Raw genomic sequence first — 15,192 nt, 5'->3', positions numbered from 1 at the left:
AAAAAAAAAAAAAAAAAAAAAAGTTTAAAATCTAATCTAAAAGCATTGAGATTCATATATAACTTCAAAACAATTCACAGATGCACTGCTGGAAATTTTTTTTATTATGGGTCCTTCAAAAATATTAAGCAGCTCAACTGTTTTCAACATTGATAATAATAAGAAATGTTGCTTGAGCACCAAATCAGCAAATAAGATGTGACATTGAAGACTGGAGTAATAGCTGCTGAACGTTTAGCTTTGCCATCACAGGAATAAATTACTTTTTAAAATATATTAAAATAGAAAATATTAATTGTAATAATATATCACAATGTTATTTTATTTTATTTTATTTTACTTTACTTTATTTTTTTGGTGCTTTGGTGAGCAAGAGATTCTTGCAGAAACATTAAAATATATTACAGACCACAAACATTTGAATAGTAGTTATACATACTTGAAATATGATAATAGAGACATACTGTACAGCTTAATTTCTATATATGAGTATATTATATCTATGTGTGAGTGTGCATGTGAGAGTGTGTGTGCTCTCTTCTGGATGGATCAGAAACCAAATTAAATCTGAACAACTTGCTGAGTGTGTTTCAAGCATCTTATGGATAATTATTTAGCGCTGGTGTTATCTCTCCACATTAGTTTGATGAATGAAGAATGGGTGTGCAGGTGTGGGCTGGAGCACCTTCTCTCTCTCTCTCTCACACACACACTCACATCTGTCTGCTGCTCTAAACTGACGTGTGTGTCCTCTTCGCAGCACTGCTGCAGACAAGTTCAGGTGACACATGCTCCTGTGAAACTCCCTGTAACCTGACGCGTTATGGTAAAGAGCTGTCTATGGTTAAAATCCCCAGCAAAGGCTCAGCTCGCTACCTATCTAGAAAATACGACAAGTCTGAAGACTACATCAGGTGTGGCAGCCTTTCCACCTTCAGTATAGTTTGAAACAGATGTAGTACTGTACTGTTTCTGAATATATGTGATTTACACATAAATGTTTTATTATCCTTTTGTTTTAGGGACAACTTCCTTGTGTTGGACATTTTCTTTGAAGCTCTAAATTATGAAACAATAGAACAGAAAAAAGCATATGACGTTGCAGGATTATTAGGTAGGTCTCATAAGCCTCATTTTACAACTTCATTTTAACTTCAAGTAGTTTTCAGAACACCTAAACTTGAGAATTTCTGAACCAATATGAAATTAAAATCAATTCTCTTTACTTTCTTAATGCATATGGTGTTATTGTGAAAAATTCATTGGTGCACATTTTTTCCAAAGAAGAAACATGTTTGTATAATTTTGTATAATTTAATCAAATTATAAGAACTTTTTCTTTCTCATGAATGACTTCAAAACACTTCAGCTATTGGATCACCCAAAATCTTCTTTCAGTCCAGTGTTATTTTAGTACTATTTATATACTATTATAATTGTTATTAATATTTTAATTAGTTTTATTATATATATTTTTTTGTTTTAATTTTAATTTTATTATATAATTTTACCAAGTGCTTTTTATCATTCAATGGAAGATGTTTGGGACGACCAGAACCCTTCCTTGAGCTGGCCGTCCGGCCAAACTGAGCTATCGTGGGAGAAGAGCCTTGGTGAGAGAGGTAACGAAGAACCCAAAGATCACTGTGGCTGCGCTCCAGAGATGCAGTCGGGAGATGGGAGAAGGTTGTAGAAAGTCAACCATCACTGCCGCCCTCCACCAGTCGGGGCTTTATGGCGGAGTGGCCCGACGGAAGCCTCTCCTCAGTGCAAGACACATGAAAGCCCGCATGGGGTTTGCTAAAAAACACCTGAAGGACTCCAATATGGTGAGAAATAAGATTCTCTGGTCTGATTAGACCAAGATAGAACTTTTTGGCCTTAATTCTAAGCGGTATGTGTGGAGAAAACCAGGCACTGCTCATCACCTGTCCAATACAGTCCCAACAGTGAAGCATGGTGGTGGCAGCATCATGCTGTGGGGGTGTTTTTCATTTGCAGGGACAGGACGACTGGTTGCAATCGAGGGAAAGATGAATGCGGCCAAGTACAGGGATATCCTGGACGAGAACCTTCTCCAGAGTGCTCAGGACCTCAGACTGGGCCGAAGGTTTACCTTCCAACAAGACAATGACCCTAAGCACACGGCTAAAATAACGAAGGAGTGGCTTCACAACAACTCTGTGACTGTTCTTGAATGGCCCAGCCAGAGCCCTGACTTAAACCCAATTGAGCATCTCTGGAGAGACCTAAAAATGGCTGTCCACCAACGTTTACCATCCAACCTGACAGAACTGGAGAGGATCTGCAAGGAGGAATGGCAGAGGATCCCCAAATCCAGGTGTGAAAAACTTGTTGCATCTTTCCCAAAAAGACTCATGGCTGTATTAGATCAAAAGGGTGCTTCTACTAAATACTGAGCAAAGGGTCTGAATACTTAGGACCATGTGATATTTCAGTTTTTCTTTTTTAATAAATCTGCAAAAATGTCAACGATTCTGTGTTTTTCTGTCAATATGGGGTGCTGTGTGTACATTAATGAGGAAAAAAAATGTACTTAAATGATTTTAGCAAATGGCTGCAATATAACAAAGAGTGAAAAATTTAAGGGGGTCTGAATACTTTCCGTACCCACTGTATATATATATATGTCTTTAGCTTCAATTTATTTGTGTTTTAGTTTTAGTAATTTTAATACTTAAACTTCAACATATTTTATTTCAGTTAATTGTTAAGGCAACATTTCTAATTATAGTACAAGTTTTTTTTTCATCTAATATTTAAATTTATTTCAATTAACAAAAAAGATTCTTAATAGTTTTAGTGTAAAATAACAACCCTGTTTCAGTCAGAAATATGGCATATCACAGAGTATGTGTTGCAAATGACAATTTGTGTTGAAAAAAAATCGTGCAAATCGTTCTACTCGTTCTTACTTTTTTATTTCAGGGGACATTGGTGGGCAGATGGGTCTTTTTATAGGAGCCAGTGTTCTCACCATCTTGGAGATTCTGGATTATGTATATGAGGTAAGCGTGTATTGTTTTGGCCCCTTTTTCCCATTCCACCTCCATTCATTTGAACCAATAGCTCTTTTCCTTCAGTGTTTTTACATTGTGAGCAGTATTTACCAAAAGAACAGATAAGACTGGACCTCTGAGCTGAGCAGCAGAAATGCTGATGCTGCTAAACTCTGTTTATAGCCCTCATTTGTCCTACTTTCCCTGCTGCCCTCGTCACCCTGACTCCCCCTCACTTTCCTAGGTGATCAAACACAGGTTGGAGCGTTTGCTTAGGTCACAAAGAGATGACAAAAAGCAAACCCAGCGGCAGCAACAGGCCAGCACAGTCGCCACAGTAAAGCTGGAGGAAATGAAAGCTAAGGTGAGCCACATGCTAATCTCTGGAGCGTTACTGGATGCAGCACAGATCAACTCTATGAATAGGAACAAAGCCCAGAGGGAAATATAACATCAGCAGCAGGATATTGAGCCATGATTGGGATGCCAGGCTGTCTGCTTAGTCCAGGATTGAATCAAATCTCCCTTGTTCTTGTTGCAATCCGATCTTCTGTTTATGGAAGAAGAACACAGATGTTGGCAGAGCACACTGTATTCATGAGAAATGGAGTATGTTCAAAACTAATTGGATTCAGCGCATGGCCAGTGGGTCTTGACCCAAGATTGTTCAGTCATTATAAAGTTACAGCTCTAAAATCTGAATCATGCTGAAGCCAGTGTAAAATAGCCAATAAACTGTATAGGCATTTTTCTGCATATTGTTACTGTACTAAAACCAAAAAAAAAGGAGAAATATTATCATAATAAAATTAAAATAGGTGTGATTAAACTCATAATTTCATGATTAATCTTTAGAGAACAAAATGTAAATAAATGTATATACACAAAATGTAAAAATATTTGTGTGTGTGTGTGTGTGTGTGTGTGTGTGTGTGTGTGTGAGAGTCACACGATCCTTCAGAAATCATTCTAAAATGCTGATTTGGTGCTTACATTTCTTATTGTTGTCAATGTAGAAAACAGTTGTGTTGCTTAATATTTTTTGAATACTATTTCCAGGAATTTCTGATAAATTAAAAAAAGTTCAAAAGACCAGCATTTACTTGACATTTTTGTAGCAATCTAAAAGTATTCATTTCTTTAAGACCCCAAATTTTGAACAGTAGTGTATATACTTTTTGCTGAAATTTTCCTCGCACACCCCATAGATTCGCAGACCCCAGTTTGAAAACTACAAACTAAAAGACTACATGGCAGAAGACTTTATATCATGATAATATTAGTTAAAAATTCAGTGTCTTTAATCATGGTACTGTTGCCACCATTTTATAGATGCAATAAGCCACTCAAGGCGGTGCATAACAATGAGTTTACCATGGTTAAAGGGGTTTAACCATGATAAACCACTGTAACACTCAGCCTCGAGTGGATTTTCACTTTATCACAACACAGATTAAACAATGAGTCACAGCATTAGTCATAAGAAGCGTTTTATTCACAACCTAGCAGTGTGTAAGATGTAGGAGTTGGAAGTATTCTTGTAGAATCCTGTCTGACATTTTCTGTTCCTGTCAGGATTCTGGCGAGATGAGCCGGAGCCACTCGGAGGGAGCCTATGCTAACACCATCCTCCCAAATCACCATCACCACCACCGTACCCATCACCGAGTCTTCGAGGACTTTGCCTGCTAGGAAGACCCTTCTGGTGGGTCAAGTGCTGTTGACATCTACAGAAAGAGTTTTCTCAGTGCTGAAGGTGGGCTCAATGAAAGACCCTCAAATCTCAGCGCTAATCTCTCTCGCTGTCACCAGTTAAAGCTACAGCCAAAGTCGAACTCTAAACCCTTGCTTCTAACCGAACGCAGGCATGGATCGGACATTGCGGTCCAGCAGGAGACTATCTGAAATCTTGTCCTCATCGCCCCCCCAGCCCCCCACAGGAAGTGACATCAGTGGCAACTCAACGATTTCTACACTGGATACCTTGGTACTGGGCCTCCAGTATATCAAGGCATAGACTGCATGACATCTAGAGCCACTTTATACTCCGGGTCCTGTTTGAAGCATTACATTCTTTATATTTTGTCAGCTGTTAGAGTTTTATTTGGTGAGTTCTCATCTTGTGAAATATTATAATTCAGATTAACCTACAAATGTAAATGATGTATTTGAATCATGGCTATCAGCCCTTAGGATCCAGAGCATAAGAGAGATAACTTTGGTTTTACTCTGGTATACGCTTTCACTGAAATCATGGGGATGGTGTAGAATAGTTTGTGTTTCAGAAAAGTAATATGTATCCATCTCTACTGGATATGTCTGGTAAATGTTTCCTTTATCTCAAATGGTTTATGGTTGACTTAACTTAAAGTATATTGAATAATCCACAAATTTTGTAATGTTATTTATAGAGCTGTAACATGTGAGTGGTAATGGGTGTCATTAGCAGTAACGCCATAATCTTCTTGTGAGGTTACTTCCCAACGGAGAGCCAAATGATGTGTACAGTAAAGCTCACCAGCCCACCAGAGCTAGAAGAAGCCATTGCGGTAGCCATATGGAAAAGGTTTGTTTCCTCCATCCATCAGCTGATGGATCCAGTCTCCCAGACCTCCCAAAAGTGTTTAATAAAACAGACCTTATGTTCCTAGTTTCACTTTTGAATGAGACCGAGTGCAGCGGTCCCACAGAGAATGATAAACCGGGTTTGCTCAGCACACTCGCAAAGTATGAGTAATCTTATGCACCGCAGCGTATGGCTACATGTTTAAAAGTCGGTCAATGAGTTTTTCTCAGGGTTCTTAGCTGTGAAATGTCTAGCGGTCTCTTTGACAAAAGGCCAGATGTGCAAAGCATTTCAATCAGAAACCACCAGCTTCTCTGTGTGTGAAATTCAGCAAGAACTGACATTCAATGACAATTCAAAGATGAAAAAATTTCCATTTTAGCTACAGTCCTATCGTATATGCCAGTATTGAATTGTGGTTACAAATATGGCTAATAGTACTGTAAGTCAGCAGTGTAGCACCTGTAACTTTTTTATTTTGTTTTTATTTATTTCTTTTTATTATTTTTTATTTTTTGCCATTTTGAAAATGGTGCAGTTCTTGTATAATTGTCAGATTTGTTTTTATTAGGTTAATGGGTGTTATGATTTAATATCATGTAATACTTTATTGTTATGTTACATAGCACACATATATATGTATTCATATATAATGTGCTAAATGTGCTATATAATTTTCTCCTGCACATTTGGTATACTGTAACAAATGACTGCTGTGATTAGTTATCGCAACTTAAAATTTAACGTCAGAATAAGTAATAATGTGTTGTTTCAACTTAAAAAAAGTAAGTGTTTGTGCTCGACTTAAAGTTCAGTTAACTTTAATTTACATAAAATAATTAAGTTATCTCAACAAATTTTAGGTTGTAATAACTAATTGCAGCAGCATTTTTACTCATTCTCTGGGCTTACTTTGTTTACTCCATAAAACTACATTGACAAACTACAGAATTTTCTTATAAATGACTGAGCTGTGTATCCTCTATAGATTAGATCCTATTTACAAGAGAGATTTTGCATCGTTATATTCATATTTTCTGGGATGCATCTCATATTTGGATGTCAAAAACATGCAGCATATATTCCATCCATATAAAAGTAATCATGGCTAATATGGGCTTTTAATATTCATAAAACTGTATCAAAGTGGCATTTTTAAAGGTTCCCAGTCAGAGTCTTGATGGCACACTGAGCCGGTTATGCATAATAATACAGTTTACTGTCACAAATAACTGTGCTGTCAGCAGTGAAAGCAGAAGAGCTGACATACCAGAGCATGTCCAAGAATCGCACTGGAACAAATCACTCAGATTTGACTTGGCATTATCTGTCAACCTCATGCACTTGTACAGTTGTATATTTCTGCATTTGTGGCCTATCTTACCTGTGCAGAAGGAATTGCTCCAAATGTTGAAATGCAATTGCGTGTGCACAACTCACAGGTCTTTTTAAAAAGGACTTCTTTCATAGTCCTTGCCATTTAGCAAATGGCAACGATTTTGTGCAATCCAGCAGGTAGATCTGCATCAGAAAGAGGATGTAAATGCTTCCACACCAATAAGACATTTCTCCAAACAGAGGTGTTACACACTGTTAAGCAATTAGCACAGTTCTGTTTTCCTAAATAGATTGTATCTATTCATGATTTCATACAAATTACATCATTTTCTTGGAGTACTACAGGTGAAAGATTATGAGAGAGAAATAGAAGAGAATGTAGGAAGCGGAAAGGGAAAAGAGAGAGCAATAGCGGAGGCACAGTAGGAACAACTGGAGCAACTTGTGGTTTGGGACGATGTCCAGTTCCACCATGTAGCGCTGGTGCGTGAGGGGATTAAAAATCACTCACATTTTGTTAGTTTCTTCCAGCAAATCTTCCATTTTTAAATTCAGTTAAGTTATGATTTAACATTGATACGTTTCTTTTCTTGGATGCTGAGGAAGCTGAATATACGGAACGTAGTTTGGAGAAATATGTAGCTACAATTGATCCGGACAGCTGTAATATTCCTTCATGCAATATTATTTCATCTTCAGATGTCAGTTCCATTCTGGTCCATTTGGGGCAGTGTTGAGCTCTATGTGTGTATTTTTAAAGCTGTGCCACGCTGCTTTAACTTTGACATGCTCTTCTTTTCCACCCGCTTTTGCCAGCCAGACCACCATTTAGCTCCAAGAGGGGGCCATAAAACGAGGCACTGAAGCAGCATATAGCGCAAACAGACTGTTGAGATTTCCACACGATTAAAGGCATAAAGACTAATCAGGCTAATTACCCATTATGCTCCAGAACCTAATGGACTGTATACCAGACTTCAGAGAACACATAATACAGTTTGTACAAAGGTCTGCTGTTATGACCGTGGTTTCTGTTAGAAAACATTTTATAAATGTAACTATGGTACGTACTGCAGTCCAATAATAAAATCTTGATAAATGAATCACTGGTTCTGTTCACTGAGATATAAGCACTTCACACTGCTTGCTTTTTGATGGCTCATGATTCCACTGAGGAATCTTAAAGGAATGTGCTGGGTTCAATACAAGTTAATCTCTTGACAGTATCCACGGCATGCTGTCAATTACCAAAAATGTGAAATGTTGTTAAAATTACTTCTGTAATAATTAACCATAAGGCTAAAAGGATACTGGAGACAACTTTACAGTTTAAACAACACACATTTCTGTGTTATTTAGAATCTGATCTCATGAGAAAATGCAACTATTTTACAAGGTATTATTTTGTATGATGTGATTCATACAGAAAAGCATGATTTTAGAGAAAACAAGCATGAAGGTCCACCTTATACCTAATCATTAGTGGGGCATAAGCAGATCATACAAAAAATAAAGAAAAAAAACATACGAGTGAGATTGTACAAATTTATATGAATTAGCCTCAAAGTCCCCAAAATGTAAAATAGTTATGAACTTCCATGTACAGGTATGTTGGTTATTAATAATAATAATAATAATAATACAAACTGCACATTTCTGACCAGAATGTTTTCCTCACATTTCCATTGTAAGAACATTACAGTTTTTGTTTTGACAAACTAATAGACAAGCATAATTTTCTGTGGCAATCAACAGTCACAGATGCTGTCAATAGATCCAAAAGACAACAAATGTTGAATCTAAAAGATACAGCATAATATATTATGACATATTGATCGAAAGTTCCCACAATGGTGATAATATCAACTACAGTCCAAATTGAAGCATTTTTAAGTACTTGTGGAAGTACTTAAATCATCATTTACTCACCCTCATGTTGTTCCAAACCCGTATGACTTTATGTCCTCTGAGGAGCACGAAAGAAGATTGAACGTTGGTAACCAATCAATTTTGGTGATCATTGACTTCCATTTAATGGACAAAAAACATTTCGTCACCTTGGAATTATAAGGTTCTATCTGCCATTTTTGTCAAAATTGAGTTATTCACATATTCTGTGACAACTTATTTACATTGTCTTTTGGTTTTTTTTGTGAAGTTGTGTACATTTTGGGACTGATGTATGAAAGAGACTTGTTCCCCATATCACTATATGGAATGCAAAAACTTTGAAGCTCAATACCTCAAAACGGCTCAGAATGCAGATAGAACCTTATGGTGACGATTTCTCAAAATATGTTTTATGTTCCACAGAATAAAGAAAGTCATACCAGTTTGGAATCACTAAGGGTGAGAAAATTATTTTATTTTTGGGTGAGCTATCTCTTTAAGAGGTTAAACACGTTGGGTTTATGTATATATGTTATAAATGAGTGTTTTGCTAAATCTCTAAGTTTGCCACCTACAGCAATTAGAGAGAGAGAAAAAAATGTTCCTGTTGGTATCAAATCTTCTATTGCTGATGTGTTTCATACATTTTAGTCTAATTTTGTGATGAAGACCAGCATCCCACTGATAATGACGTATCACAATGTCTGGAGTGACAAAAATGCAAGTGATTGTTGGATGTAAATTGTTATATAAGTGAACTGCTGGTGAAAAGTTAGGATGGAATAAAACCCCAGTTATGTAAAAATTAGTCATATATAATTATATACTGCTGACTTCAGCTGCCTGGTGCTTATATGGGTTCACCGTGTGCCCAAAGGCAGTGTGTGTGTGGTTAAGGGCTCTAAAAGAGAGGACATATAAATAGAGGTGAAAATTTACAGCATCTCAATAAGACTGATGCTGAAATCTGGAACCTGTTGGTCTTGATTTATCCTGCAGTAACGGTGACAGAAAAAATATATGCATTTAACGGTCTTATCGGTTGTTTTTGGTAAAAATCTGACCTAAAAGTAAATATCAAATTAAATATAAACATTATTAAGAAATGGCCTCATGAAAGTATTAGAGAAAAGAGACAAGTGCTCATGTTTATCTGAGCCCTAAAATAAAATCTTTATTAAACATTTTGTACAATAATATTAAAACAAAATACAATAGATTTATAGTGAAAAAACAACAAAGGTGAGGTTAAGAAATAGTCTTGTGAAAGTATACATATCGGAGAGCAGGGAATCCCACGCTCCTTTGCTGACCCCTAAAGGCCAATAGCGGCTTCAATCTGTGCTCATTTTGTGATGTGTCCATTCATGTTGTGCATGTGTCATTTAAAAATGTACAAAACATATCACGTTGTAAAACCTATTTCACAGCTCTTGTACGCAAAATCATTTGACATCCAGCATCATGATATTGTGTAACACAAGTCACTTGTGTAAGATGTTGTCAGTGTACTGCATAAAGTCTATGATTGCTTAAATAAAAAACAACAAAAGAAACACAACACTAAGTCAATACAGTAAACAAACACATGTACCAAGAAATAGGGACAAAAGGGAGACCCACAAAAATAGATACAGGCTTTATACACACACTTTGCAAAACAAACAAATCTGAATTATCTTATATAAGCCAATATATTGTCACGAAAACACATTGTTTTGTGAAGTGTTTGGAATGGTACGTAATAGAGGTTCTTTGTAGTGCATCTTCAGAAATGTGTTCAATAGATGTATTTACAGTAACTCATCTGGGGTGCTTCCATCAGCAGGCTCTAAGCAGAGTCAATACACCACACCATCTGAACAGTATTGCACTAGTATTGCACTCCTCTCTGGTAGACAGCACAGGAACTAACTATAACCGTGTAATGCACCCTATAATCTTTCTTGAACAGAATGAAATGCTGTAAAAGGCGTATTGTGCAGCATTATGATATACAAGACAGACCAGCAATGAAAGTATTAGTGCAAGTTTACTTGTTTCATCAGAAAATTCTCTTTGAGGCGGTTTCAATGGTACAAATATTTATATGCATTTTAATGCAAATATTTGCATCTGTGTTCTCGATAGAATTCAAGCATAAATTACAAAAAGTATGGAACCATGCTGGGTGAAATGCTTTGGACAAAATAGTGTTTGAAACTTTCAAAAAACTGTCTTGACATTTGGTTTTTGGCACTAATGGTCAATAAGACATTGATTTTGCCTTCTTAAAATCAGCCTAAGATTTGACTGAAGATTTGAACTGACTGAAGCATTTAAAAACATCTCAACAAAAATAAACCCACTGCTATTATTGTTAGAATCCTTCATTCTACAAAAACCCTGTTACATTAAACAAACATTAAAACTCCTTTAAACAAATCTGCTTGAGCAAAAGTGTCTGTGATGACAAGACAAAAGTGTTATGAAAGGACAGCATATTTTTAAAGGCACAGTGATCTAGATATGTTACGGGAGTGATCATTTCAACAGCTGCATGGTTTAAGAGCCAACATAAACCAATCTGCTCCAAAGAGAAAGACAGCAAATCATAAATCCCGTTGTCACAAAAATCTGCTATTTTTAAATAGATTTAAAAAGTTTTTAGTCTTTCTTTTGGTACAGACAGCATTTTTGATTGTTCAGCACTGTCCGACTACTAGTAAAGCATCAGCACAACGGACAAAAACCGTTTATGTCCTCTGGGTCATCTCTCAATCTTCAGGGTTTGGTTTTAAGTACTGTTGCCCTGTTCCTGTTCAAACAGCAGCATGGCGAGCTGAGAGCGTGATCCAAGGCTGTCCAGGGTGCTCTGCAAACACCTCTGGTAGATATCTTCACTAAGATGAGGATTACACGGCTGGTAGCTGTATTTCTGATTCAGGGCCGGCTCCACTGCTCGGAAAACATGGAGGCCAGAGTATTTGACGAACATATCATATATATCCAGGTTCTCCAGGATCTCATTCTCCTGGACATCCGAAGACATGCGCGTCCGGGTCACCATGTAGTCAGAGTTGTAGAAACATGCTTCGGTGAAAGAACTGCGATCAAAGTGGCCGGACTCTTTGACCAAATCCATCGTATTGGGAAGAGGCTGGTTATGATAAGCAATGTTGGGATTGTAGAATTGGAAATGGATAGGAAAAAACACCTGCCAGTTGTTGATGGAGTTCATCCGACAGCGATTGAGGAACTCCGAGTTGATGCTGGTTTTCACAGTGGCGATGAAGAACAACGTGTCAACCGGGTGCTTCTTGGAGATGATGTCCATAAATTTGATTTGAGAGGGACTTCCGCTTTTAACACTGATCCAGGGGACTTTGACCGTAGGATACCGGTGCTCGTAAGCACTGATCTGTGCTTTGACGCTGGCGAAGATGTCATTCTGGTTGACTTGTTGGGCCTCAATTGGATCGTAGATAAAGAGAAAGGTCAAGATGGCATTCTCACTGGTTTCAAACGCGTTTGTGGCATACACTTCCAAAAACTGGTGAACGTGCTCTCGGTCTTGAAGAGTGACGGGTAAGATGATGTGGACTCTAGTTGCTTCTGTAACATAAGGCATGGGGATGATCTCAATACGACTGAGAGGCCTTACCAGGTGGACCCTCTTGGTGATGGAGCGACTGTGTCCTTTCTGGTTAAGCACCTCCAGCTGGAGGTCCAGGGTGTACTCCATCCCTCTGGTGGGGTCGAAACGTCGGTATCCGTTAATGAGCTGCTGCTTCTTCAGGTGCAGAACGGGCTTGTACTTCTTGTTCAGCTCTCCCAATGCTGTCTCAATGACGTCAGCTACGTCCAGCTTATCGATTCCACGGAGCTCGCATTTCGGAGAACCATCAATGCAGGAGTACACCTGATCCTCTGTGAAGTAATCCCACCGCAGGACCTCGAAACGTGTCTTTGGCTCAAAGGGTGGATTGATTCCAACTGGCCACAGGGCACTACGGTTGCCCTCAAAAGCCACCACACTCACATTTTTTATTTCCGCCTGTTAAAAAAGTAGAGAACAAGGTGTAGGATACGATTAAGTATTTTAAGATATTTCATGAGCAGGTTATTACCTCCATTTGAAAATTCGTTATGCTGCACATTACCGGAGCACTTTGAAAATGCAGAAAGGAAAGTGCTAGCAATTTTACACACCCTTACAAAAAGCCCATAATGAAATCACTGTACTCAAAAGGTCAAGGGAAAGAACTATTTCTTCTCAGTTTGGCATCGGCATTCATTAGTCAGCACAGGTTTGGTATAAGGGTACCTGCAGTTTTTCGATCTCCTCATATGTCTTCTGCAGCTCGATCTCAGTAAAGTGTTTGTGAAGTCTGTACATCTGCTCAGGATCAGACACTGGGTGGACAGTCAATGCATTCTTAAACTGCACATTATCTTCTTTACTGGGGTCAGAATGTTTTCCCATTTCGTAATAATAATACTTCTGCCCCTGAGGAAAAAAAAAAAAAAAAAGTATGGTTAGTGAAATGTCTTCATTTCATTTGTTTGAGCATGCTCATTGCTACTATTTTTACATTTCGGTGACCTTTGCCATCATCAAGTGCTCACTTAAAGGGATAAAATGCTCACTTAAAGGGACCCAAAAATGAAAATTCTGTCATCATTTACTCACTCTCAAGTTGCTCCAAACCATTTTTTTTTCTACTGAACACAAAAGCAGATATTTTGAAGAATATTGGTAACCAAACAGTTGATGGTAACCATTGACTTTTATAGTATTTTCTGTCTATACAGGTTTGGAACAACTTGAGGGTGGGTAAATTATTTCCTTTTTGGGTGGACTATCCCTTTAAATTTAATCTTTAAAAACACTAATAATTTAACAACACTGTTAAATGTAATATTCAGCAAATCTGCCTAAATTCACTTGTACCATTTAAAATAATAATAATTATCTTTTTTTTTTTATTCAGACAAAACAGTATAGAATTTATCGATTATCATTCATAACACTAAAATAAGTGCTGGCTTATCTGCATCAGCCAGAATTTAAATATTGGTGCATTCCTTTGGAAATCAATGTTTAGCTGAGGTTCTTGATCTCTTCTGAATGCTGGCTCCAGGTTGCAACAATTGACGTTTAAGCAAAGTAAATGCTTCCACTTTTGACCCTGCAGGAGTACTGCTCCATAAAAGGATATAGGACACACTACAATGATGTGTTGAGAGACAGGAGTTGCTTTGATGACAAAGGCAGAGGTGGATTTATAACTGGATGAAATGGCAAAATGGAGACAGTACATCATGTTTAGTGTGTCTGATCCACTGACTCCCTCCCCCAGTAGCTCCACACTGACATCTAGACATCTAATGCTCTTCTGATGGATTAATAGAGGTCTCAGTACCTGTTTCAAGAAGAGATTAACCTGCGGACCCCAGACCCCTCCAAACAAAAGTGTGACATATGGCTCAGTCTCGGTGAGATTCAACTTTTGAGCTGTGATTCTGTCTGGGCCAAAGGTGCCAAAGCTCAATAGCACAGTCACAAAGCAGACAAACATTATTTAATATAAGTTTTTATTGTTAAATTATTGTCTTAAATTCTTACGCTTATTTCTGATTAATTAATTTAAAACATTGCACGAGTCTGAATGAGTCTGCCTGAGTTGGTATGAGTTTGAAATGTGTATGGCAGTAACTTTGGTCAAGTTCTCTTCTAAACATTCTAGCATTCAAATTTAGCAGGTGTTTATACGAGCTAAATGAAAGACCACTGTGGGAAATTATAGCATAAGAAATTATAGCACAAGAGGTTTTCAAAACAACTTAGACCTCACACTTTCTCTTTTTTGTGTTTTATGTAAGGACTGCATTAAAGGCATTTAGTCCATTTCTGGGCAAAGGCCAGTGCTATAATTTATACAGTTCAACCAGACAAAGAACTGAATACACCAGAGAATTTCCTGCATTAAAAATTAATGTTGATATTTTTGTGGGGGATTTAAAGTAAAAAACTATGCATATATATCTTGCATACATATCAATATATTAGTACCTATAATTTAAAGGGTTAGTTCACCCAAAAATGAAGGCTGCGTTTTACTCACCCCCGAGTAGGGCTGGACAATAATTCAATATCAATATGTATCGCGATATTATTTTTTTCAATAACGGTGATATGATTTTTAAACACATTTCCGATATTTCGATATACATTACCAGTTTCCCATACATTTATTTATTTGTGCCGTTTGACTTCGTTGAATAAACATGAGCACTGCACGTTTCAAAATCATAACACGGCGCAGGTGTTTTATATGAATGTATCTCTGAAGGGAACCGACTGTCTTCAGAAAAGTTTCGATGGCATTTTCATTT

The 15,192-nt window shown here is 37.4% G+C and overlaps 2 protein-coding genes across 5 annotated transcripts in view; one reads left to right on the top strand and one right to left on the bottom strand.

Moving 5' to 3' along the window:
- Window positions 1–5,745, top strand: part of LOC107672268 (acid-sensing ion channel 4-like) — a 74,663-nt gene extending 68,918 nt beyond the window's left edge. For both annotated transcript variants that reach the window (XM_016465396.1, XM_016465404.1), the window contains 5 exons: window positions 761–914; window positions 1,023–1,114; window positions 2,950–3,029; window positions 3,265–3,384; window positions 4,596–5,745. In XM_016465396.1, the coding sequence (XP_016320882.1) occupies window positions 761–914; window positions 1,023–1,114; window positions 2,950–3,029; window positions 3,265–3,384; window positions 4,596–4,712 (563 nt within the window). In that variant the 3' untranslated portion in view covers window positions 4,713–5,745. The remainder of the gene's footprint in view (window positions 1–760; window positions 915–1,022; window positions 1,115–2,949; window positions 3,030–3,264; window positions 3,385–4,595) is intronic.
- Window positions 5,746–9,971: 4,226 nt separating this feature from the next.
- Window positions 9,972–15,192, bottom strand: part of LOC107672254 (chondroitin sulfate synthase 2-like) — a 13,686-nt gene continuing 8,465 nt past the window's right edge. For all 3 annotated transcript variants that reach the window (XM_016465383.1, XM_016465374.1, XM_016465366.1), the window contains 2 exons: window positions 13,121–13,303; window positions 9,972–12,850 (listed from right to left, as the gene is read on the bottom strand). In XM_016465383.1, the coding sequence (XP_016320869.1) occupies window positions 11,591–12,850; window positions 13,121–13,303 (1,443 nt within the window). In that variant the 3' untranslated portion in view covers window positions 9,972–11,590. The remainder of the gene's footprint in view (window positions 12,851–13,120; window positions 13,304–15,192) is intronic.

The sequence above is a fragment of the Sinocyclocheilus anshuiensis genome, unplaced genomic scaffold, assembly GCF_001515605.1.
Source record: "Sinocyclocheilus anshuiensis isolate Anshui unplaced genomic scaffold, SAMN03320099.WGS_v1.1 scaffold986, whole genome shotgun sequence".
NCBI classification, from domain to species: Eukaryota; Metazoa; Chordata; class Actinopteri; order Cypriniformes; family Cyprinidae; genus Sinocyclocheilus; species Sinocyclocheilus anshuiensis.
This window is presented reverse-complemented; position numbering and strand designations above follow the sequence as displayed.